Source organism: Atractosteus spatula (genome assembly GCF_055471065.1).
Source record: "Atractosteus spatula isolate fAtrSpa1 chromosome 10 unlocalized genomic scaffold, fAtrSpa1.hap1 SUPER_10_unloc_1, whole genome shotgun sequence".
Lineage (NCBI taxonomy): Eukaryota > Metazoa > Chordata > Actinopteri > Semionotiformes > Lepisosteidae > Atractosteus > Atractosteus spatula.
The window spans coordinates 1,878,977-1,904,954 of NW_028296612.1; the positions used below are offsets into that span (position 1 = coordinate 1,878,977).

General features: G+C 50.0%; 3 protein-coding genes across 3 annotated transcripts; all 3 read right to left on the reverse strand.

Moving 5' to 3' along the window:
* Positions 1 to 521: 521 nt before the first annotated feature.
* On the reverse strand, positions 522 to 6,374 carry LOC148813386 (C-type mannose receptor 2-like). Its single transcript, XM_088907977.1, has 8 exons — positions 6,365 to 6,374; positions 6,147 to 6,273; positions 4,761 to 4,924; positions 4,111 to 4,497; positions 2,920 to 3,270; positions 1,865 to 1,953; positions 1,245 to 1,344; positions 522 to 547 (listed from the first exon to the last, which is right to left on the reverse strand). Exons 1-8 carry the CDS (start codon positions 6,372 to 6,374, stop codon positions 522 to 524), a joined length of 1,254 nt encoding a protein of 417 aa, XP_088764103.1.
* Positions 6,375 to 8,630: 2,256 nt separating this feature from the next.
* On the reverse strand, positions 8,631 to 14,508 carry LOC148813387 (C-type mannose receptor 2-like). Its single transcript, XM_088907978.1, has 8 exons — positions 14,487 to 14,508; positions 13,984 to 14,123; positions 13,125 to 13,314; positions 12,470 to 12,856; positions 11,283 to 11,633; positions 10,233 to 10,321; positions 9,490 to 9,592; positions 8,631 to 8,668 (listed from the first exon to the last, which is right to left on the reverse strand). The coding sequence occupies exons 1-8, from the start codon at positions 14,506 to 14,508 to the stop codon at positions 8,631 to 8,633; spliced, it is 1,320 nt and encodes a 439-aa protein (XP_088764104.1).
* Positions 14,509 to 17,309: 2,801 nt separating this feature from the next.
* LOC148813388 (putative C-type lectin domain family 20 member A) lies at positions 17,310 to 24,350 on the reverse strand. The gene is made up of 6 exons (XM_088908366.1): positions 24,314 to 24,350; positions 21,610 to 21,999; positions 20,188 to 20,538; positions 19,358 to 19,446; positions 18,213 to 18,315; positions 17,310 to 17,347 (listed from the first exon to the last, which is right to left on the reverse strand). The coding sequence occupies exons 1-6, from the start codon at positions 24,348 to 24,350 to the stop codon at positions 17,310 to 17,312; spliced, it is 1,008 nt and encodes a 335-aa protein (XP_088764492.1).
* Positions 24,351 to 25,978: the final 1,628 nt, after the last annotated feature.

The following is a 25,978-nucleotide window of genomic DNA, read 5'->3' on the forward strand; positions in this document are numbered from 1 at the left end:
AACACCAAGGGAAAAAACAGCAAATCTTAAAACATAACAATGACTCCCTGTAGTGGTGAATCTAACACGTTATATTACAGAAATATGTTTGAAGTCTAAAGTATAACCAGAACATGACGTTTCTAGATTAACAAGGATTAAACATGTTTAAGAATATGCAGAGCTGGAGAGAGATGCTGAACTTTAATGTTTAAAACCCTGATAAGCAGACATAAAGTTACTCCTATAACCTACCACAGTGGTGAAAAGAGATTTGACTGTGAGAAAGACTTTATCCCATTTAAATTGCTGACAAAGCATTCAATAAGACACCAATGCTCTTGAGCTATACTATGGAGCTGTTCTTGCATGCAGTAAGGATAAGAATGACAGCTTCTGCTCAAAGACTAAAACAGTCAGAAAACCTATTTTAAAGACCCCCCCCAAAAAAAAAAAATCAGGAATCTCTCAGAGAAAAGACAAGTCATTCCCGAGAAATGCCAAACGACCTGACTGTGAAGTCTCTGGTGTGGGACTGGAACTCACTCTCCACTGGAGTCACACTGCCCTGTGGACAGAGCGCACATCATCATCATCAGTTAGACCATTTCACCAGCAAAACACGGAGACAAGCATTTCTGATAGATGGTCACTACACACAAAGCAATACTCAAACTGATAGACAATACAAGCACTCATTGATAGGAACAAGTAGTAGGTTTATTCCATGCTGAAAAAAAGAATAAGGATAAGGATAAGGATGCTCATTGATAGGAGTAGACATTATGCTCTGCACTTATAGTAGGGTACTTAACTGAAAGAGGCAAGGCATCACAAAGAGCTGGAGAATATGCAAAATAATTAATAATAATAATTGCTTACACTTATATAGCGCTTTTCTGGACGCTCCACTCAAAACGCTTTACAGGTCAGGGGGAATCCCACTACCACCACCAATGTGCAGCCCCCACCTGGATGATGCGACGGCAGCCATAGTGCGCCAGAACGCTCCCCACACAGCAGCTCTCAGCGGGGAGGAGAGCAGAGTGATGAAGCCAGTTCAGAGAGGGGGGATTATTAGGATCCCACGATTGGTTAAGGTTTCCAGTTTCTAATTGATCAGAAATGTCACATACTCTTTCAGATACAGAAAGACTCTATTCGACAAATGTCTGCCCTTTCAATTTCACATCAACAACTCTAACTCTACAGCCGCACGCAGAGACACTACAGGGATTGTGGGACACTGGAGGCCCATATCTCACCTTCTCCTTCCTCAGGGTGGAAAACCAGCCCATCCTTCTGCTCCTTCCATTTCAAACTGGTTCTGTCCATCCCAGTGTGCCTGGACAGCAGCCCCGTCATCTGGACAGAGAAGAACAGCACAGACTGCCTGAGAGCAGGGCTGGATCTGGACTGGAGCACCAGCCAGCAATACTGATCCATCACCCTGAGTGTAACTAGTACAGTCTGTACACTGATCCAGTAATATTCACACAGTCCTGATCATTATAGATATATAATTCTCCACACTGTACACTGATCCAGTAATATTCACACAGTCCTGATCATTACAGATACATAATTCTCCACACTGTACACTGATCCAGTAATACTCACACAACCCTGATCATGATGGATCTATAATTCCCCATACTGAGCACTGGCACTGCGGAGTCTCACTATAAACACATTGCTCCTTTTCAATTATTAGGATTTCTGTCATCTGGCAATATTGCACATCATCCTGATTATAACCAGCACACGCTGTGTAGAGACACAGTACTATCACACACAATGTCAAATGAATACAGATACAGATATAGATATAGATATAGATGTAGATGTAGATATAGATGAGTTCAGTGATACATGTAGCACCTACCTGGTTTAAGAGGAATTCTCTCACTCCAGGATCATTAGGGTTCAGCCCTTCATCCAGGCTGATCCTCACCCTCAGCACCGCTCTGTTCTCTGTAGACACACAGGGAAAGACATGAAAGACAGCCTCTCGTCTTTCATGTCTCTCAGATCCTGCCCCCGGGAGAAGAAACACGCGCGGGAATTAACGGTCTGACAGCTCTCTGACTTGCCCAGAGAGAGGGCACGGTCGGCCTGCCTGCAAATGCCTGGGAGGCTGAAGATCGGTGATCGGCCTCTGATTTTAGTGTCGGCGTGATCATTCCCTGCTGCTACCAGCAGGGGGGGGGGGGGGAGGCGCTTTGCTCGCAAGGATGGGTGAAGAGCAAGGAAGGGTGAAGAGTGAGAGCTTTCCTAGATGATGTTCGTGTGTCCACTCAAAGCGCTTTACGGGTCACGGGGAATCCCACTACCGCCACCAGTGTGCAGCCCCCACCTGGATGACGCTCCAGTCCGCTCAGCACACAGCAGCTCTCAGTGGGGAGGAGAGCAGAGGGATGAAGCCAGTTCAGAGAGGGGGGTTATTAGGAGGCCATGATTGGTAAGGGCCAATGGGAAATTTGGCCAGGACACCGGGGTTACACCCCCTACTCTTTTCGAGAGATGCCCTGGGATTTTTAATGACCACAGAGAGTCAGGACCTCAGTTTTACGTCTCATCTGAAGGACGGCGCCTGTTTACAGTATAGTGTCCCCGTCACTATACTGGGGCATCAGGACCCACACAGACCGCAGGGTGAGCGCCCCCTGCTGGCCCCACTCACACCTCTCCCAGCAGCAGCCTTAGTTTTTCCCAGGAGGTCTCCCCCTCCAGGTACTGACCAGGCTCCCACCTGCTGAGCTCCAGTGGGGCTGCCAGCTGGGAGCTGCAGGGTGACATGGCTGCTGGTGATATAAAAACCATAGAGACTTCACCCTGTGCTCTACGGCGCCACACCAATGGGGACGAGTGAGGTTTTTCCTGGATGATGGGAGACGTGCGACACACCAGCTCTGTCCTGACTCCCTCCTGTCAACTCACCGCTGAAGCAGAAGAAGGAGAACTTCTTGGCACAGCCTATATCGCTCCAACGCCCCCTGGTGGAGCCCGTTAGGGCCAGGGCGGCACAATTCTCGTTTCCGCCAGAATTGTCGGGTTGGTTCTGATCCCAGTTGTAGAAAGCGGAGTAGCTCGGGCCCGACCACTTCCAGGGCTCCATGAACAGGCCGATCCAGACGTAGTTACCCTGCGCCGTCAGTAGGATCTCCTCGTTCTCGCTCCGGTTCCTCGCGCTGGCCAGGTCCGTGTGGTGCTCCCGGCAGTACCTCTGGGCTGCGGTGAAGTTGGCCGATGTTTTGATGAGGAAGTATCTCTCCCGCGGGTCTCCAGCTTCTGCAAGGACAACCCAGCCCCAAGAAGTCATGGTACCGCCACGCGCAGGAAGGGGTTCTTCGACATGAAGCGGCTGTCGGACGTGAATTAAACTACGCGCAAGAGTCACGGCAGGTGAGACTTAGAAAAAGCTTCTTCCCTTCCGCTAGCAAGGGTACAAAACGGAACCTGCAGGACCTCAATACAGCAAAGAAACGGCCAACGACCTCGTGGGCGGCGGCGATACCTGGCCCCTCCGGGACTGTCTCTGGAAGGTTCTCCCCTTGCGGTGAGTCTGCGCATCCCTCCGCGGAGGTGCTCAGTGTGGGGCCCTTACAGCTGCAGCTCGTCCTTAATCAGCCAATCAGCTGTGGTTGCTAGGGGCAACGCACCGCCCTTTGCCCCGCCTCCACACTGGACACACCCCCCCCCCCATTTCAAAAACGCCCACGACCCTCTTCCATCCTTGCACGATCAGAAGCGCTTTGTATCAGAGAGCCCCGGGACATCACTGGGCACACGCTAGTGAGTTTTTCGGCACGCTTCTGCAACGGTGGCTGACCCAGAGGGAGGGCCTTTGGAGGGAGGGACTCCAAAGAAGACGGAGTGTCTTGTGTGGCCCGCATTTCCCAGAATGCCGTGGGGGGAAACGCTTCCCTCATTCACCCGATGTTTGGGGTGGGCAGAGCGAACCCGGGAAAGGGAGAACAGGCAAAGCCCACCAATCAGATCAGGTCCAGAAGGGCCCCAAGGCCTCGCCGACGTTGAGGCAGCAGTGCACTCTGGGGCAGCCGTTCGACTGTCTGTTTTGTGTTTGTTTCATAGCTAGAAATGAGAAAAGGGACCAAACGTAAAACTCACCTCCATAGCAAATGAAGGGAAAGGTGATGCTGCAATCATTGTCATGCCAAAACCCTGTAGTTCTCAAGACCACACAGTTTTCGTGACCCATAAAGTTGTCTGGCTCTCCTGTAGCCCAGCTGGTGAAATTAGACCTGGTCTGGCTGTAAAGACTGATGTTCCCCATGGACCACCGCCAGCTCCACTGGTCCCAATACAGTCCTATCCAGCCGGCATATTGAACAGGATTCCCCGCAGTCTGGAGGAGCCGCTCGTTGTCCTCTGGGCTGTCAATCACAGCCAGGTCAGTGTAGTTCGCCCTGCAGTAACTCTGGGCTTCGGTCCAGCTCTTCTCCAGGCTCACAAAGTGATACTGACGAGCACAGCGGGAGGGGACACCCCAGAGCCCTGGAGAGAGAGACACACACACACAGGGGACACACACCAGGATCAGCCGAACATCACAGAGAGAGAGAGAGCATTGTCCATTGTCCATTGTGTCCATTGTCACTGTCCACTGTGAAGAATCCCAGTCAGACCCAGAGGCTGTCTGCAGAACCGACCAGTATGAACCAGTGGCCGCCAGCGGGAAGCGATGTGCTGGGGGGGGGGGCGTTTAAAACGCACGACTGGGAAAAAACGTCAACACGGGGAACCAAGGAGACACCGACCTGTGTAAAGCAGGGCGAGCCGGATTCTCCAGTCCATGACGCCCCCAGCTGCAAACAGAGGATCTTCACTGGAACCCAGCAGGGCGTTGATCACAAAGTCCGCGGTCGTCAGAAGCAGCCGTGATCGGACGGATGTGTCCTGACGTAACTCCCCGTTGTCGCCTCTACCAATGTCAAGGCGTCTTCCAGTCTGTAGAGCATTTTTGATCGCAACATGCTGAGCACACACAGGACCCGGCGGGACACCCCCTTCCCCCCATATGACATTGAACCCGTGATTTGAATGGGTGACTAGCAAAACACCGATATGATCGCAATATCCTGGGTGGCGGCCGACTTCTTCCGAATTGCCCGGGCGGACTTGCCTTTGCCTGTCTGTGGGATCTAATCCGCCCTGCCGTGAACTGAGGGAAGCCGAAGCACAGAGCCGTTTTCTAGCATCTGTCGTATAGCTGGGCCGTGCCGTCCGTACGTGTTTCGGCGGCGGACCGGGGACGCGTTCTGTCCCAGATCGGGAAGGGGAGCAGCATCTGTGCTCCAGCCAGCGGGAGCGTTCGGGGTCTTTTGGCAGGTCAATTCAGCCGGCGTTCCCCACATAGGGACAGTGTGACGTACGGATTCAGCCGGCCAGGCGCCAGCAAAAAACGGAATGAAAACCAGCAGAGGCCGCAGTTACAAGTCAGGAAGAGCCGAGGCATTTGAGAGGGACGCTGCGAGGGCATCTCAGCCTCAGGACAAAGCGAGGTCGCGATAGTAGTCCCTCCCCCTTAGGGGCGCTTTTCACTTGGGACTTGATTTTGTGCACCTTAAAAGCCAGACGCCCCCCGCTCCCTTCCGGGCTCTGCACTGGTTCCCGTACCAGGTGAGTCCGGGATCTGAGCGTCTGGTCCTGTTTCCCCTCCCCCCCCCCGGCCCTCCACCCGATCCCGCTCCGGTTTTTAATCCTGTCCGTCCTCCTTGGGGCTTTTTGCCTTCCTCTTGGATCTTCCCATTGGACTCTGTTTTGGATTTTTTTTTTTATAAGATCACTTTATTGGCCCTATACAATTTCTTGCCGATGGGAAATTTGGGATTTTTAATGACCGCAGAGAGTCAGGACCTCGGTTTTACGTCTCATCCGAAGGACGGCGCCTGTTTACAGTCCAGTGTCCCCCGTCACTATACTGGGGCATTAGGACCCACACAGACCACAGGGTGAGCGCCCCCTGCTGGCCCCACTAACCCCTCTCCCAGCAGCAACCTGAGTTTTTCCCAGGAGGTCTCCCCATCCAGGTACTGACCAGGCTCCCACCTGCTGAGCTCCAGTGTGTTGCCAGTTGTGAGTGGCAGGGTGACGTGGCTGCTGGCTCATGTCCAGCCACCTGCCACTTCAGTAACAACCATCACCGAGCTGAAGGCGTCTCCACATGGATGGACTGCGTCCCTGCCATGAGCTTCAGACTGGAGGCTCCTGCAGCCTCTTGGACCGAGCTGTCCATCATCACCACTCCAGGCTGCCTGCGACTGTCTCTGTCTACCCTTGACCGAAGTCACGAAGGCAGCAGGTCATGATAAGGCCTTAACGTCCTCTCCTGTCAATTCCGGTGATTTATGTAACGACTCACCTTCCCGCATCTCACCGAAACGCGCTCGGAAGATCCGCTTGCTTTGTCCGCGTAGAACTTACCCCCTCCTGTGTTGACGTAATCTCTGCCTTCGGGGTCTTCGGGGCTGAAAGCCGTCTCTCTCTCCGGCTGTGTAATGTGTGCTCACACCGACCTGTCAGAGCTGGGTAGTGTCTGATCGGCTCCCCGCCTCCTCCTCCTGCTGATCCGAGCGGACCCGTGCCCAGCCCGGATGGCTCTGAAAATGGCTCTGTGTTTCGTCTTGCCTCAATTTATGGCAGCACGATTGAGATCCCACAAACACACAAAGGCAAATCCGCCCACGGCGATTCAAATCGCAGGTCGGCCGCCACCCCAGATATTTAAATCATATCGGTGTTTTGCGAGTCACCCATTCAAATCACGGGTTCAATGTCATTAGAAGGAAACTGCAGTTTGTTTTATGTTGTTTGCTTGAATAAGGCTCTGTTACTTGCCTGTAAACTCATGAATTAAACAAAATAGAGAAATGTGTCTCTGTATTTATACTCACAGTAGATGGTGCAGTAATGATCACTGTATTTATACTCACAGTAGATGGTGCAGTAATGATCAGTGTATTTATACTCACAGTCGATGGTGCAGTAATGATCAGTGTATTTATACTCACAGTAGATGGTGCAGTAATGTGTCTCAGTATTTCTACTCACAGTTGATGGTGCAGTAATGATCACTGTATTTATACTCACAGTAGATGGTGCAGTAATGATCAGTGTATTTATACTCACAGTAGATGGTGCAGTAATGTGTCTCTGTATTTATATTCACAGTAGATGGTGCAGTAATGATCAGTGTATTTATACTCACAGTAGATGGTGCAGTAATGATCAGTGTATTTATACTCACAGTAGATGGTGCAGTAATGTGTTTCTGTATTTATATACACAGTAGATGGTGCAGTAATGATCAGTGTATTTATACTCACAGTAGATGGTGCAGTAATGTGTCTCTGTATTTATATTCACAGTAGATGGTGCAGTAATGATCAGTGTATTTATACTCACAGTAGATGGTGCAGTAATGATCAGTGTATTTATACTCACAGTAGATGGTGCAGTAATGTGTTTCTGTATTTATATTCACAGTAGATGGTGCAGTAATGATCAGTGTATTTATACTCACAGTAGATGGTGCAGTAATGTGTCTCTGTATTTATATTCACAGTAGATGGTGCAGTAATGATCAGTGTATTTATACTCACAGTAGATGGTGCAGTAATGTGTCTCTGTATTTATATTCACAGTAGATGGTGCAGTAAAGAGATGGTAGATGGTGAAGTGATCAGATCACTTAATTGGCCCTATACAATTTCTTGCATGAGGAATTTGTCTTTTCACAGACCCCAGCTTGCTCTCCATGAGACACACAGACAGGGAGAGAGAAGCTGGGGGGTCAGAGCGCAGGGTCGGCCGTTGTACAGCACCCCTGGAGCAGCTGGGGTTCAGGGCCTTGCACAGGGGCCCAACAGAGTAGGATTCCTCTGCCGGCTGTGGGATTCGAACCGGCAAACCCTTCCAGCCACAGGCGCAGATCCTGAGCCACAGAGCCACCGCTCTGTTCCATCTGTATTGGAGATGAATATAACAAGGAGGACTGAAAGGTATTGATGGCAATCTGCAATTTTATTTGTGTCATTGGTTCAGATGAAAGAAAATGTTAACAACTATCCTCTATGTGACAGCGCATATTGGCATTCAGAGACAAGTTCAAGAAAACGCAGCTCATAGCATAAATACACTCCCAAACAGGAACATCCAGGTGTATACATCTACGAATATTCAATAAAATATTACTGAATTAATTTAGTAGAAATAGCAGTACCAGGTAAAGAAAGGCTTAACAGTAGCTTTCAAGTCTTAAAACATTAGGATCTCTCCCCATATCCATCACCTGAATTACTTAAATTGTGAAAATGTGTTTGAAGTCCAAATTCTAACAATAAATTACTTGTCTAGCAGAATAAAATTTATAGACGGTCTTTAAAAATATGTGGATCTGACTATAGGTACCGAACATTAATGGTTAAAACTCTGTTAAGCAGACTAAATTAATTACTCTCATGGGCACCATACTGTACAGCACTGGTGAAGAGTTACTGATAATTACAGCTTATACAGAGCTTATACTTATACAGAGCAGATAGAAATTGCATTATAAAGACAAAAACAGGTTGCTGTAAAAGATCACAGAGGAATTCGGTACAGCCTGAGTGGAGAAACTCTGCTGGTCAGACTGGAGCCCAGTTTCCACTGTAGTCACACTGCCCTGTGAGGACACATCATCACAGTTAGTATACTGATACTGACTGTACTAATAGAGCTTGGCATCATACACACACTGGACTGAGAGAGCTGGACATCACACACACTCTGGACTGAGAGAGCTGGACATTACACACACACACACTCTGTTCTGAGAGAGCTGGACATCACACACACTCTGGACTGAGAGAGCTGGACATCACACACACACACTCTGTTCTGAGAGAGCTGGACATCACACACACAAACACACACTGGACTGAGAGAGCTGGACATCACACACACAAACACACACTGGACTGAGAGAGCTGGACATCACACACACACTCTGGACTGAGAGAGGTGGACATCACACACACACACACACACACACACACACACACACACACACACTCTGGACTGACAGAGCTGGGCATCACACACATACTGTACAGAAATGTTTATTATACAAATGGAGCTGATGTAGATAGTTAATTTCAGAAGGCTGCTCCAGAGAACAAATCAGAAAATCAAACGTATCATTTCTACCTGCTCTGACACACGAGCATTTCACAGGTTAATTAATACACCAGAATAAAATGTCACCATTAACATTGCGAATTGTGTGGCATATATTTCAGTACAAAAAATAAATGGGCACATATGAAATATAGTTTTAACTAACAAAATTGTGCTTTCCTGTTTCTATTTAGCCCAAAATGTCACATACTCTTTCTAGAAAGACTCTCATGAGCAGAACTACCTACGTTTTGCACAAGCCTTTACACACAGACACACAGCTTAAACTCTACGGCATCACAGTGAAACTGGAGGCCCATATCTCACCTTGCGCTTCCTGCTCAGAGTAGAAAACCAGCCCATCCTTCTGCTTTTTCCATTTCAAACTGGTTCTGTCCATCCCAGTGTGCCTGGACAGCAGCCCCCTCATCTGGACAGAGAAGAACAGCACAGCCTGCCTGAGAGCAGGGCTGGATCTGGACTGGAGCACCAGCCAGCAATACTGATCCATCACCCTGAGTGTAACTAGTACAGTCTGTACACTGATCCAGTAATACTCACACAGTCCTGATCATGATAGATATATAATTCTCCTCACTGTACACTGATCCAGTAATATTCACACAGTCCCGATCATTATAGATATATAATTCTCCACACTGTACACTGATCCAGTAATATTCACACAGTCCTGATCATGATATATAATTCTACACACTGTACACTGATCCAGTAATACTCACACAGTCCTGATCATGATAGATATATAATTCTCCTCACTGTACACTGATCCAGTAATACTCACACAACCCTGATCATGATGGATCTATAATTCCCCATACTGAGCACTGGCACTGCGGAGTCTCACTATAAACACATTGCTCCTTTTCAATTATTAGGATTTCTGTCATCTGGCAATATTGCACATCATCCTGATTATAACCAGCACACGCTGTGTAGAGACACAGTACTATCACACACAATGTCAAATGAATACAGATACAGATATAGATATAGATATAGATGTAGATGTAGATATAGATGAGTTCAGTGATACATGTAGCACCTACCTGGTTTAAGAGGAATTCTCTCACTCCAGGATCATTAGGGTTCAGCCCTTCATCCAGGCTGATCCTCACCCTCAGCACCGCTCTGTTCTCTGTAGACACACAGGGAAAGACATGAAAGACAGCCTCTCGTCTTTCATGTCTCTCAGATCCTGCCCCCGGGAGAAGAAACACGCGCGGGAATTAACGGTCTGACAGCTCTCTGACTTGCCCAGAGAGAGGGCACGGTCGGCCTGCCTGCAAATGCCTGGGAGGCTGAAGATCGGTGATCGGCCTCTGATTTCAGTGTCGGCGTGATCATTCCCTGCTGCTACCAGCGGGGGGGGGGGGAGCGCTTTGCTCGCAAGGATGGGTGAAGAGCAAGGAAGGGTGAAGAGTGAGAGCTTTCCTAGATGATGTTCGTGTGTCCACTCAAAGCGCTTTACGGGTCACGGGGAATCCCACTACCGCCACCAGTGTGCAGCCCCCACCTGGATGACGCTCCAGTCCGCTCAGCACACAGCAGCTCTCAGTGGGGAGGAGAGCAGAGGGATGAAGCCAGTTCAGAGAGGGGGGTTATTAGGAGGCCATGATTGGTAAGGGCCAATGGGAAATTTGGCCAGGACACCGGGGTGACACCCCTACTCTTTTCGAGAGATGCCCTGGGATTTTTAATGACCACAGAGAGTCAGGACCTCAGTTTTACGTCTCATCTGAAGGACGGCGCCTGTTTACAGTATAGTGTCCCCGTCACTATACTGGGGCATCAGGACCCACACAGACCGCAGGGTGAGCGCCCCCTGCTGGCCCCACTCACACCTCTCCCAGCAGCAGCCTTAGTTTTTCCCAGGAGGTCTCCCCCTCCAGGTACTGACCAGGCTCCCACCTGCTGAGCTCCAGTGGGGCTGCCAGCTGGGAGCTGCAGGGTGACATGGCTGCTGGTGATATAAAAACCATAGAGACTTCACCCTGTGCTCTACGGCGCCACACCAATGGGGACGAGTGAGGTTTTTCCTGGATGATGGGAGACGTGCGACACACCAGCTCTGTCCTGACTCCCTCCTGTCAACTCACCGCTGAAGCAGAAGAAGGAGAACTTCTTGGCACAGCCTATATCGCTCCAACGCCCCCTGGTGGAGCCCGTTAGGGCCAGGGCGGCACAATTCTCGTTTCCGCCAGAATTGTCGGGTTGGTTCTGATCCCAGTTGTAGAAAGCGGAGTAGCTCGGGCCCGACCACTTCCAGGGCTCCATGAACAGGCCGATCCAGACGTAGTTACCCTGCGCCGTCAGTAGGATCTCCTCGTTCTCGCTCCGGTTCCTCGCGCTGGCCAGGTCCGTGTGGTGCTCCCGGCAGTACCTCTGGGCTGCGGTGAAGTTGGCCGATGTTTTGATGAGGAAGTATCTCTCCCGCGGGTCTCCAGCTTCTGCAAGGACAACCCAGCCCCAAGAAGTCATGGTACCGCCACGCGCAGGAAGGGGTTCTTCGACATGAAGCGGCTGTCGGACGTGAATTAAACTACGCGCAAGAGTCACGGCAGGTGAGACTTAGAAAAAGCTTCTTCCCTTCCGCTAGCAAGGGTACAAAACGGAACCTGCAGGACCTCAATACAGCAAAGAAACGGCCAACGACCTCGTGGGCGGCGGCGATACCTGGCCCCTCCGGGACTGTCTCTGGAAGGTTCTCCCCTTGCGGGGAGTCTGCGCGCCCCTCCGGGGAGGTGCTCAGTGTGGGGCCCTTACAGCTGCAGCTCGTCCTTAATCAGCCAATCAGCTGTGGTTGCTAGGGGCAACGCACCGCCCTTTGCCCCGCCTCCACACTGGACACACCCCCCCATTTCAAAAACGCCCACGACCCTCTTCCATCCTTGCACGATCAGAAGCGCTTTGTATCAGAGAGCCCCGGGACATCACTGGGCACACGCTAGTGAGTTTTTCGGCACGCTTCTGCAACGGTGGCTGACCCAGAGGGAGGGCCTTTGGAGGGAGGGACTCCAAAGAAGACGGAGTGTCTTGTGTGGCCCGCATTTCCCAGAATGCCGTGGGGGGAAACGCTTCCCTCATTCACCCGATGTTTGGGGTGGGCAGAGCGAACCCGGGAAAGGGAGAACAGGCAAAGCCCACCAATCAGATCAGGTCCAGAAGGGCCCCAAGGCCTCGCCGACGTTGAGGCAGCAGTGCACTCTGGGGCAGCCGTTCGACTGTCTGTTTTGTGTTTGTTTCATAGCTAGAAATGAGAAAAGGGACCAAACGTAAAACTCACCTCCATAGCAAATGAAGGGAAAGGTGATGCTGCAATCATTGTCATGCCAAAACCCTGTAGTTCTCAAGACCACACAGTTTTCGTGACCCATAAAGTTGTCTGGCTCTCCTGTAGCCCAGCTGGTGAAATTAGACCTGGTCTGGCTGTAAAGACTGATGTTCCCCATGGACCACCGCCAGCTCCACTGGTCCCAATACAGTCCTATCCAGCCGGCATATTGAACAGGATTCCCCGCAGTCTGGAGGAGCCGCTCGTTGTCCTCTGGGCTGTCAATCACAGCCAGGTCAGTGTAGTTCGCCCTGCAGTAACTCTGGGCTTCGGTCCAGCTCTTCTCCAGGCTCACAAAGTGATACTGACGAGCGCAGCGGGAGGGGACACCCCAGAGCCCTGGAGAGAGAGACACACACACACAGGGGACACACACCAGGATCAGCCGAACATCACAGAGAGAGAGAGAGAGAGAGCATTGTCCATTGTGTCCATTGTCACTGTCCACTGTGAAGAATCCCAGTCAGACCCAGAGGCTGTCTGCAGAACCGACCAGTATGAACCAGTGGCCGCCAGCGGGAAGCGATGTGCTGGGGGGGGGGGGGGGGGCGTTTCAAACGCACGACTGGGAAAAAACGTCAACACGGGGAACCAAGGAGACACCGACCTGTGTAAAGCAGGGCGAGCCGGATTCTCCAGTCCATGACGCCCCCAGCTGCAAACAGAGGATCTTCACTGGAACCCAGCAGGGCGTTGATCACAAAGTCCGCGGTCGTCAGAAGCAGCCGTGATCGGACGGATGTGTCCTGACGTAACTCCCCGTTGTCGCCTCTACCAATGTCAAGGCGTCTTCCAGTCTGTAGAGCATTTTTGATCGCAACATGCTGAGCACACACAGGACCCGGCGGGACACCCCCTTCCCCCCATATGACATTGAACCCGTGATTTGAATGGGTGACTAGCAAAACACCGATATGATCGCAATATCCTGGGTGGCGGCCGACTTCTTCCGAATTGCCCGGGCGGACTTGCCTTTGCCTGTCTGTGGGATCTAATCCGCCCTGCCGTGAACTGAGGGAAGCCGAAGCACAGAGCCGTTTTCTAGCATCTGTCGTATAGCTGGGCCGTGCCGTCCGTACGTGTTTCGGCGGCGGACCGGGGACGCGTTCTGTCCCAGATCGGGAAGGGGAGCAGCATCTGTGCTCCAGCCAGCGGGAGCGTTCGGGGTCTTTTGGCAGGTCAATTCAGCCGGCGTTCCCCACATAGGGACAGTGTGACGTACGGATTCAGCCGGCCAGGCGCCAGCAAAAAACGGAATGAAAACCAGCAGAGGCCGCAGTTACAAGTCAGGAAGAGCCGAGGCATTTGAGAGGGACGCTGCGAGGGCGTCTCAGCCTCAGGACAAAGCGAGGTCGCGATAGTAGTCCCTCCCCCTTAGGGGCGCTTTTCACTTGGGACTTGATTTTGTGCACCTTAAAAGCCAGACGCCCCCCGCTCCCTTCCGGGCTCTGCACTGGTTCCCGTACCAGGTGAGTCCGGGATCTGAGCGTCTGGTCCTGTTTCCCCTCCCCCCCCCCCGGCCCTCCACCCGATCCCGCTCCGGTTTTTAATCCTGTCCGTCCTCCTTGGGGCTTTTTGCCTTCCTCTTGGATCTTCCCATTGGACTCTGTTTTGGATTTTTTTTTTTATAAGATCACTTTATTGGCCCTATACAATTTCTTGCCGATGGGAAATTTGGGATTTTTAATGACCGCAGAGAGTCAGGACCTCGGTTTTACGTCTCATCCGAAGGACGGCGCCTGTTTACAGTCCAGTGTCCCCCGTCACTATACTGGGGCATTAGGACCCACACAGACCACAGGGTGAGCGCCCCCTGCTGGCCCCACTAACCCCTCTCCCAGCAGCAACCTGAGTTTTTCCCAGGAGGTCTCCCCATCCAGGTACTGACCAGGCTCCCACCTGCTGAGCTCCAGTGTGTTGCCAGTTGTGAGTGGCAGGGTGACGTGGCTGCTGGCTCATGTCCAGCCACCTGCCACTTCAGTAACAACCATCACCGAGCTGAAGGCGTCTCCACATGGATGGACTGCGTCCCTGCCATGAGCTTCAGACTGGAGGCTCCTGCAGCCTCTTGGACCGAGCTGTCCATCATCACCACTCCAGGCTGCCTGCGACTGTCTCTGTCTACCCTTGACCGAAGTCACGAAGGCAGCAGGTCATGATAAGGCCTTAACGTCCTCTCCTGTCAATTCCGGTGATTTATTTAACGACTCACCTTCCCGCATCTCACCGAAACGCGCTCGGAAGATCCGCTTGCTTTGTCCGCGTAGAACTTACCCCCTCCTGTGTTGACGTAATCTCTGCCTTCGGGGTCTTCGGGGCTGAAAGCCGTCTCTCTCTCCGGCTGTGTGATGTGTGCTCACACCGACCTGTCAGAGCTGGGTAGTGTCTGATCGGCTCCCCGCCTCCTCCTCCTGCTGATCCGAGCGGACCCGTGCCCAGCCCGGATGGCTCTGAAAATGGCTCTGTGTTTCGTCTTGCCTCAATTTATGGCAGCACGATTGAGATCCCACAAACACACAAAGGCAAATCCGCCCACGGCGATTCAAATCGCAGGTCGGCCGCCACCCCAGATATTTAAATCATATCGGTGTTTTGCGAGTCACCCATTCAAATCACGGGTTCAATGTCATTAGAAGGAAACTGCAGTTTGTTTTATGTTGTTTGCTTGAATAAGGCTCTGTTACTTGCCTGTAAACTCATGAATTAAACAAAATAGAGAAATGTGTCTCTGTATTTATACTCACAGTAGATGGTGCAGTAATGATCACTGTATTTATACTCACAGTAGATGGTGCAGTAATGATCAGTGTATTTATACTCACAGTCGATGGTGCAGTAATGATCAGTGTATTTATACTCACAGTAGATGGTGCAGTAATGTGTCTCAGTATTTCTACTCACAGTTGATGGTGCAGTAATGATCACTGTATTTATACTCACAGTAGATGGTGCAGTAATGATCAGTGTATTTATACTCACAGTAGATGGTGCAGTAATGTGTCTCTGTATTTATATTCACAGTAGATGGTGCAGTAATGATCAGTGTATTTATACTCACAGTAGATGGTGCAGTAATGATCAGTGTATTTATACTCACAGTCGATGGTGCACTAATGATCAGTGTATTTATACTCACAGTAGATGGTGCAGTAATGTGTCTCAGTATTTCTACTCACAGTTGATGGTGCAGTAATGATCACTGTATTTATACTCACAGTAGATGGTGCAGTAATGATCAGTGTATTTATACTCACAGTAGATGGTGCAGTAATGTGTCTCTGTATTTATATTCACAGTAGATGGTGCAGTAATGATCAGTGTATTTATACTCACAGTAGATGGTGCAGTAATGATCAGTGTATTTATACTCACAGTAGATGGTGCAGTAATGTGTTTCTGTATTTATATACACAGTAGATGGTGCAGTAATGATCAGTGTATTTATACTCACAGTAGATGGTGCAGTAATGTGTCTCTGTATTTATATTCACAGTAGATGGTGCAGTAATGATCAGTGTATTTATACTCACAGTAGATGGTGCAGTAATGATCAGTGTATTTATACTCACAGTAGATGGTGCAGTAATGTGTTTCTGTATTTATATTCACAGTAGATGGTGCAGTAATGATCAGTGTATTTATACTCACAGTAGATGGTGCAGTAATGTGTCTCTGTATTTATATTCACAGTAGATGGTGCAGTAATGATCAGTGTATTTATACTCACAGTAGATGGTGCAGTAATGATCAGTGTATTTATACTCACAGTAGATGGTGCAGTAATGTGTCTCTGTATTTATATTCACAGTAGATGGTGCAGTAAAGAGATGGTAGATGGTGAAGTGATCAGATCACTTAATTGGCCCTATACAATTTCTTGCATGAGGAATTTGTCTTTTCACAGACCCCAGCTTGCTCTCCATGAGACACACAGACAGGGAGAGAGAAGCTGGGGGGTCAGAGCGCAGGGTCGGCCATTGTACAGCACCCCTGGAGCAGCTGGGGTTCAGGGCCTTGCACAGGGGCCCAACAGAGTAGGATTCCTCTGCCGGCTGTGGGATTCGAACCGGCAAACCCTTCCAGCCACAGGCGCAGATCCTGAGCCACAGAGCCACCGCTCTGTTCCATCTGTATTGGAGATGAATATAACAAGGAGGACTGAAAGGTATTGACGGCAATCTGCAATTTTATTTGTGTCATTGGTTCAGATGAAAGAAAATGTTAACAACTATCCTCTATGTGACAGCGCATATTGGCATTCAGAGACAAGTTCAAGAAAACGCAGCTCATAGCATAAATACACTCCCAAACAGGAACATCCAGGTGTATACATCTACGAATATTCAATAAAATATTACTGAATTAATTTAGTAGAAATAGCAGTACCAGGTAAAGAAAGGCTTAACAGTAGCTTTCAAGTCTTAAAACATTAGGATCTCTCCCCATATCCATCACCTGAATTACTTAAATTGTGAAAATGTGTTTGAAGTCCAAATTCTAACAATAAATTACTTGTCTAGCAGAATAAAATTTATAGACGGTCTTTAAAAATATGTGGATCTGACAATAGGTACCGAACATTAATGGTTAAAACTCTGTTAAGCAGACTAAATTAATTACTCTCATGGGCACCATACTGTACAGCACTGGTGAAGAGTTACTGATAATTACAGCTTATACAGAGCTTATACTTATACAGAGCAGATAGAAATTGCATTATAAAGACAAAAACAGGTTGCTGTAAAAGATCACAGAGGAATTCGGTACAGCCTGAGTGGAGAAACTCTGCTGGTCAGACTGGAGCCCAGTTTCCACTGTAGTCACACTGCCCTGTGAGGACACATCATCACAGTTAGTATACTGATACTGACTGTACTAATAGAGCTTGGCATCATACACACACTGGACTGAGAGAGCTTGGCATCACACACACTCTGGACTGAGAGAGCTGGACATTACACACACACACACTCTGTTCTGAGAGAGCTGGACATCACACACACTCTGGACTGAGAGAGCTGGACATCACACACACACACACTCTGTTCTGAGAGAGCTGGACATCACACACACAAACACACACTGGACTGAGAGAGCTGGACATCACACACACAAACACACACTGGACTGAGAGAGCTGGACATCACACACACACTCTGGACTGAGAGAGCTGGACATCACACACACACACACACACACACACACACACACACACACACACACACACACACACACACACACACACACACACACACACACACACTCTGGACTGACAGAGCTGGGCATCACACACATACTGTACAGAAATGTTTATTATACAAATGGAGCTGATGTAGATAGTTAATTTCAGAAGGCTGCTCCAGAGAACAAATCAGAAAATCAAACGTATCATTTCTACCTGCTCTGACACACGAGCATTTCACAGGTTAATTAATACACCAGAATAAAATGTCACCATTAACATTGCGAATTGTGTGGCATATATTTCAGTACAAAAAATAAATGGGCACATATGAAATATAGTTTTAACTAACAAAATTGTGCTTTCCTGTTTCTATTTAGCCCAAAATGTCACATACTCTTTCTAGAAAGACTCTCATGAGCAGAACTACCTACGTTTTGCACAAGCCTTTACACACAGACACACAGCTTAAACTCTACGGCATCACAGTGAAACTGGAGGCCCATATCTCACCTTGCGCTTCCTGCTCAGAGTAGAAAACCAGCCCATCCTTCTGCTTTTTCCATTTCAAACTGGTTCTGTCCATCCCAGTGTGCCTGGACAGCAGCCCCCTCATCTGGACAGAGAAGAACAGCACAGCCTGCCTGAGAGCAGGGCTGGATCTGGACTGGAGCACCAGCCAGCAATACTGATCCATCACCCTGAGTGTAACTAGTACAGTCTGTACACTGATCCAGTAATACTCACACAGTCCTGATCATGATAGATATATAATTCTCCTCACTGTACACTGATCCAGTAATATTCACACAGTCCCGATCATTATAGATATATAATTCTCCACACTGTACACTGATCCAGTAATATTCACACAGTCCTGATCATGATATATAATTCTACACACTGTACACTGATCCAGTAATACTCACACAGTCCTGATCATGATAGATATATAATTTTCCTCACTGTACACTGATCCAGTAATATTCACACAGTCCCGATCATTATAGATATATAATTCTCCACACTGTACACTGATCCAGTAATATTCACACAGTCCTGATCATGATATATAATTCTACACACTGTACACTGGTCCAGTAATATTCACACAGTCCTGATCATGATAGATATATAATCCTCCACACTGTACACTGATCCAGTAATATTCACACAGCCCTGATCATTATAGATATATAATTCTCCACACTGTACACTGATCCAGTGATATTCACACAGTCCTGATCATTATAGATATATAATTCTCCACACTGTACACTGGTCCAGTAATATTCACACAGTTCTGATCATTATAGATATATAGTTCTCCACACTGTACACTGATCCAGTAATACTCACACAGCCCTGATCATTATAGATATATAACTTTACACACTGTACACTGATCAGTAATATTCAAACTGTCTTTATTATTATAGATATATAATTCTCCACACTGTACACTGATCCAGTAATATTCAAACTGTCTTTATTTTTATAGATATATAATTCTACACACTGTACACTAGCCAACTCGATACACTCAGTGGGGTCTCTCTTAACCCAGGTTAGACATGAGCCCTGTGCAGACTCTATCGCACTCGAGCACGTAAAAACCCTGATCAGGATTCCTGGCTCTGAAGGCTGGCAGCACCTACCTGGTTTAAGAGGAATTCACTCACTGCTGCGTCATTAGGATTCAGCCCTTTATCCAGGCTGACTGTCACCTTCATCACCACTCTGTTGTCTGGGGAGACACAGGTAAATAATACTGCTACTACTAACAATTGCTGACACTTATATAGCGCTTTTCTGGACACTCCACTCAAAGCGCTTTACAGGTCATGGGGAATCCCACTACCGCCACCAATGTGCAGCCCCCACCTGGATGATGCGACGGCAGCCATAGTGCGCCAGAACGCTCCCCACACACCAGCTCTCAGTGGGGAGGAGAGCAGAGGGATGAAGCCAGTTCAGAGAGGGGGGTTATTAGGAGGCCATGATTGGTAAGGGCCAATGAGAAATTTGGGCAGTACGCCGGGGTTACACCCCTACTCTTCTCGAGAAACGCCCTGGGACTTTTAATGACCACAGAGAGTCAGGACCTCGGTTTTACGTCTCATCCAAAGGACGGAGCCTTTTTACAGTCCAGTGTCCCCGTCACTATACTGGGGCATCAGGACCCACACGGACCGCAGGGTGAGCGCCCCCTGCTGGCCCCACTCACACCTCTCCCAGCAGCAGCCTTAGTTTTTCCCAGGAGGTCTCCCCTCCAGGTACTGACCAGGCTCACACCTGCTGAGCTCCAGTGGGGGGGGGGGGGGCTGCCAGCTGGGAGCTGCGACATGGCTGCTGGTGATATAAAAACCATAGAGACTTCGCCCTGTGCTCTACGGCGCCACACCAATGGGGACGAGTGAGGTTTTTCCTGGATGATGGGAGACGTGCGACACACCAGCTCTGTCCTGACTCCCTCCTGTCAACTCACCGCTGAAGCAGAAGAAGGGGAACTTCTTGGCACAGCCTATATCGCTCCAGCGCCCCCTGGCGGAGCCCGTTAGGGCCAGGGCGGCACAATTCTCGTTTCCGCCAGAGTTGTCGGGTTGGTTCTGATCCCAGTTGCGGAAAGTGGAGTTGCTCGGGCTCGACCACTTCCAGGGCGCGTTGAACAGGCCGATCCACACCGAGTTATTCCGCGCCGTCAGCCGGACCGCCTCGTTCTCGCTCCGGTTCCTCACGCTGGCCAGGTCCGTGTGGTGCTCCCGGCAGTACCTCTGGGCTTCGAAAAAGTTCTTGCTCGCGTTGATCAGGAAGTAGCTCTCTGCCGGATCTCCGGAGTCTATGAGGACAGACCAGCACCCAGACCTCATTGTCAATAATTCATCGGATCGCAGTACTGCAATGCGCCTGGGCTCTCTTCTTTATTATAATTATTATTATTATAATATTAGAATCACAGCAGGTAGATTGCAGCAAAAGGATCTCTCCCCAGTACATCAACACCAAGCGCAAACATCTGGAGAACTTTCAGCAATCAACCTTTCAGCACTATGTATTGATTATGTATTTCAGCAGGACGGATTTTCCGTATTCAACGCTGTGGGGGGGGAATAATACAACTAAAACGCTTTAGTGCACTTCTCTCATTCCACGCCCCTGTCCTGTCACTCCTACTTTCCGACATATTTTTGGGGAATCTTTCCGTCTATCCGGTGTCAGAAAGCCATTTTTCCTGGCCACTGCAAATCTTCTGCATGAGTTGAATGAGCCTGGGAGGGCTGTATACTCTGGACAACCTATCAGAGGGCACAAGCACACAATGTAGAGATACCAGTTCCCAGGAGACCTGGGGTGAACATGCAAGCTGCACCCAGAAAGGGACCCACTCCAGAATCTCACCCAGGACCCATGAACTCATTCCCCCCCCCCCCTTTCTTTTGTTTCACGTGCATGTCCTCAAGGGGGGCGCTATGGAGGAAGCCGGCTCTACTGTGGTCGCCGGTCCTGTCGGTCGGAAAACCCAACTTGTCAGGAAGCCTGCTTCACCTGGGACGGACCACGGCATCCCCAGCCTCCAGGTGAAGCGGGCTGTTTCAGGCCTGGTAGGGCTGTGCTCTGCGCTCTGTCGTGGCGTTTTGCTCTGAGCCACTGGTGTTTCCCCTCTCCTGTTTGGAGTCCGGCTTTGGCTTTTACTTGTGATCTGCTTCGCTGTAACTTGGCTGTGTCCTCTCTGGCTCTGACCTCTGAACTCGTTTCCTGACTACAATTCTGGATGGTGCTCTGCCTGTTTGCTGCCGGCTCACTAACCGACCTGTTCCAGCTCTAAGGACTCCCACGGACCATGACTGATATTCCAGCTGTAGCAGCATAACAGCACAGCAGCTGAATAAGGACAGAGCCCCTATCTCACCTTGATAGCAAATGAAGAAACGGGCAGTACTGCAGGGGCTGTCAGCCCAGAAACCGGTAGACGACATGGTCCCACAATTTTCTTTCCCTCCAGCATTGTCTGGTTCTGTTGAACCCCAGTTGGTGAAATTAGACCCAGTCTGGCCATAAAGACTGATGTTCCCCATGGACCACCGCCAGCTCCACTTGTCCCGGTACAGTCCAATCCAGCCAAAATTTGGCAAAAGGTTCGTCACAGGAGGCTGGGGGAGCTGCTCGTTGTCCTCTTGGGTCTCGATGACAGCCAGGTCAGTGTAGTTCTCCCTGCAGTAACTCTGGGCTTCGGTCCAGCTCTTCTCCAGGTTCACAAAGTGATACTGACGAGCGCAGCAGGAGGGGACACCCCAGAGCCCTGGAGAGAGAGAGAGACACAGACACAGGGGACACACCAGGATCAGCAGAACGTCAGGGTGGAGTGGTGGCTCTGTGGCTAAGGATCTGCGCCTGTGGCTGGAAGGGTTTGCAGGTTCAAATCCCGCAGCCGGCAGAGGCATCCTACTCCGTTGGGGCCCCCTGAGCGAGGCCCTTAACCCCAACTGCTCCAGGGGCGCTGTACCCTGCGCTCTGACCCCCAGCTTCTCTCTCCCTGTCTGTGTGTCTCATGGAGAGCCAGCTGGGGTCTGCGAAAAGACAAGTTCCTCATGCAAGACATTGTATAGGGCCAATTAAGTGATGTTATGTTATGTCAGAGAGAGAGAGATCGAGAGCAGGAGCATGTTTCACTGTCCGTTCTGAAGAGATCCACTGACTCAATCCATCCGATTTCTGCAGATCTGACCGCGAGAGACAAAGTAGAGGACACGCTCGTAAAAAGCCATGCAGAAGCGCTTTTCAAAACCCCTCTGGAAGCCCTTCTTTACATACAGAGTGGTGAGAGCATGGAACAAGCTGGCCATCCAGCTGCTACCCTGGCTTCTTTCCAGACGCAGCTGAATGAGATCCCCTCCCATCGATTAACTACTACCAGACAACCAAATGGGCTAAAAGGGCTGAGTTTGGAATATCACTCGTCGTTTTGTGTTCAGGGGTGTGGGATTTATGAGATATCGTGGCAAATAAAACACATCTGAAAACAAATAACATTCACAAAAGATGTCACGTGTTACATATCCTAAGTAACCAGACTCTGGGTTAGATGAGCGCAGAAATTCTCTCATGTATTTCTGTGTACACTCAAGGAGGATATCTAGATCAGTGCCTTTCTGATGTTAAATAATTCCTCTAACGTTAACAGAAGTTATATACCATCCATCCCTACATTTTTTATCCTCTTTTTCCAATTAAGGTCCGTGAAGGAGCTGGAGCTTATCCAGGCAAACAACAGGCACAAGGCAGGATATGCCCTGGGTGGGACACCAGTCCATCACAGGACACACACACACACGCACACAAACACACACAAACACACACAAACACACACCCTGGACAGGACCCCAGTCCATCACAGGACACACACACACTGGACAGGACCCCAGTCCATCACAGGACACACACACACTGGACAGGACCCCAGTCCATCACAGGACACACACACACTGGACAGGACCCCAGTCCATCACAGGACACACACACTCACACACCCTGGACAGGACATCAGTCCATCACAGGCCACACAAACACATACACACACTCACACTCACACACCCTGGACAGAACACCAGTCCATCACAGGACACACACACACACTCACACACCCTGGACAGGACATCAGTCCATCACAGGCCACACAAACACATACACACACTCACACACCCTGGACAGGACACCAGTCCATCACAGGACACACACACACTCACATACCCTGGACAGGACATCAGTCCATCACAGGACACACACACCCTGGACAGGTCACCAGTCCATCACAGGACACACACAGACACACACACCCTGGACAGGACACCAGTCCATCACAGGACACACACACACTGGACAGGACCCCAGTCCATCACAGGACACACACACTCACACACCCTGGACAGGACATCAGTCCATCACAGGCCACACAAACACACACACACTCACACACCCTGGACAGGACACCAGTCCATCACAGGACACACAAACACACACACACTCACACTCACACACCCTGGACAGGACACCAGTCCATCACAGGACACACACACACACCCTGGACAGGACATCAGTCCATCACAGGACACACACACCCTGGACAGGACACCAGTCCATCGCAGGACACACACACACACACTCACACACCCTGGACAGGACACCAGTCCATCACAGGACACACACACCCTGGACAGGTCACCAGTCCATCACAGGACACGCACACACAGGCACAAACACAAACACACTCACAAACCAGGGTTTGTCTTCCCAGAACACATTTAACTCACCAGCCTGCCTCTGGACTGTGGGAGGAAACCCACACAAACACGGGGAGAACATGCAAACTCCACCCAGACAGCACCCCAGACATAAGGCAAGGGCAGAGACACAAACGGACCACAAACCCGTGCTTTCAGGCTTCTGGTTGGGGGATTACAAAATGGACTTTTAAGGACTGGTTCCTCAGATGGATTCTGATGGATTCAGAGTGAGCTCAGTAGCAATTCCGGCTCGTGTTGCCAGGCGAGGGAACAGGGTGCACAACAGCACAACAATTCAAGTTGTGAACGCGAGCAGGAAAAGGAGACACTGACCTGTGCAAAGCAGCGCGAGGCCGAGGTTCCACGTCATGATTACGATCGGCCCAGCTGTGAGTGGAGGAAATAAAGGTAGAGGATCTGGCGTTATCATCAGGGGAACCCAGAAGGGCGTTCATCACGTGTTTGCGGAAAGAGAAACATCTCGTTAACAAGGCCTTGGGTTGTGAGCTACACCCATGATCATTTTGAGCCTGCACTGCGGTCACTCCCCCTGTGGTCACCCCTATCGATGAAATTGAACCCTTTTCCTCCCGCCGGCCACACAAACATACTGGTGGGTTAAAGTGCCCTCTGGGTCATGTGTGTGTGTGAGTGTGTGTGTGTGGGTTTCCTGTGATGGACTGGTGTCCTGTCCAGGGTGTGTGAGTGTGTGTGTGTGCCCTGTGATGGACTGGTGTCCTGTCCAGGGTGTGTGTGTGTCTTGTGATGGACTGGTGTCCTGTCCAGGGTGTGTGTGTGTCCTGTGATGGACTGATGTCTTGTCCAGGGTGTGCGTGTCCTGTGATGGACTGGTGTCCTGTCCAGGGTGTGCATGTGTCTGTGTGTGTGTCCTGTGATGGACTGGTGTCCTGTCCAGGGTGTGTGAGTGTCCTGTGATGGACTGGTGTCCTGTCCAGGGTGTGTGTGTGTCCTGTGATGGACTGATGTCTTGTCCAGGGTGTGCGTGTCCTGTGATGGACTGGTGTCCTGTCCAGGGTGTGCATGTGTCTGTGTGTGTGTCCTGTGATGGACTGATGTCCTGTCCAGGGTGTGTGTGTGTCCTGTGATGGACTGATGTCTTGTCCAGGGTGTGCGTGTCCTGTGATGGACTGGTGTCCTGTCCAGGGTGTGCATGTGTCTGTGTGTGTGTCCTGTGATGGACTGGTGTCCTGTCCAGGGTGTGTGAGTGTCTGTGCGCGTCCTGTGAAGGATTGGTGTTCTGTCCAAGGTGTGTGTGTGTCCTGTGAAGGACTGGTGTCCTGTCCAAGGTGTGTGTGTGTGTCTCTTGTGATGAACTAGTGTCCTGTCCATGGTGTGTGTGTGTGTCCTGTGAAGGACTGGTGTCCTGTCCAGAGTGTGTGTGTGTCTCTTGTGATGGACTAGTGTCCTGTGCAGGGTGTGTGTGTGTGTGTGTGTCCTGTGAAGGACTGGTGTCCTGTCCAGAGTGTGTGTGTGTGTCTCTTGTGATGGACTAGTGTCCTGTGCAGGGTGTGTGTGTGTGTGTCCTGTGAAGGACTGGTGTCCTGTCCAGAGTGTGTGTGTCTCTTGTGATGGACTAGTGTCCTGTGATGGACTGGTGTCCTGTCCAGGGCGTATCCTGCCTTGTGCCTGTTGCTTGCTGGGATAGACTCCAGCTGCCCCCTGTGACCCCTGACTTGGAAGAAGCAGTTAGAAAGTGGACTAGCTGAAATTACACTAGGACCGAGCATGAAAGGTTTGTCTTCCTCCTTCCTGCAGTGCCCTGCGAATTTGCATCAGTGTGGTATCAGTGCGGAGATCGGGATTGACTACAGATAACCTGCTTAGATAAGAGGAATCTGCTATGCAAATAATGACACCACAGTCTCCTCAGTCTGTGAGAGTTTACTCTTGCTAGTGTCTAGAGTTGGTACAGGTAGGCATAGCATAAGTTTGTTTGTGTAATTGTACAGTTGTGTTATTAAAGGAATGCATTATGTT

Excerpts from the sequence above, each read along its gene's own strand:
- LOC148813386 (XM_088907977.1), bottom strand. Across the intron at positions 1,345-1,864 it reads GAGAATTCCTCTTAAACCAG|ATGACGGGGCTGCTGTCCAG; the intron begins GTAGGTGCTACA and ends TTCTCTGTCCAG. Across the intron at positions 548-1,244 it reads CCACCCTGAGGAAGGAGAAG|GGCAGTGTGACTCCAGTGGA; the intron begins GTGAGATATGGG and ends CTCTGTCCACAG.
- LOC148813387 (XM_088907978.1), bottom strand. The coding sequence starts at position 14,508 with ATGGTTGTTACTGAAGTGGCAG. Across the intron at positions 11,634-12,469 it reads TCCCTTCATTTGCTATGGAG|AAGCTGGAGACCCGCGGGAG; the intron begins GTGAGTTTTACG and ends TTGTCCTTGCAG. Across the intron at positions 10,322-11,282 it reads CTCCTTCTTCTGCTTCAGCG|AGAACAGAGCGGTGCTGAGG; the intron begins GTGAGTTGACAG and ends GTGTGTCTACAG.
- LOC148813388 (XM_088908366.1), bottom strand. The coding sequence starts at position 24,350 with ATGACGTGGAACCTCGGCCTCGCGCTGCTTTGCACAG. Across the intron at positions 20,539-21,609 it reads TTTCTTCATTTGCTATCAAG|ACTCCGGAGATCCGGCAGAG; the intron begins GTGAGATAGGGG and ends CTGTCCTCATAG. Across the intron at positions 18,316-19,357 it reads GTGAATTCCTCTTAAACCAG|ATGAGGGGGCTGCTGTCCAG; the intron begins GTAGGTGCTGCC and ends TTCTCTGTCCAG.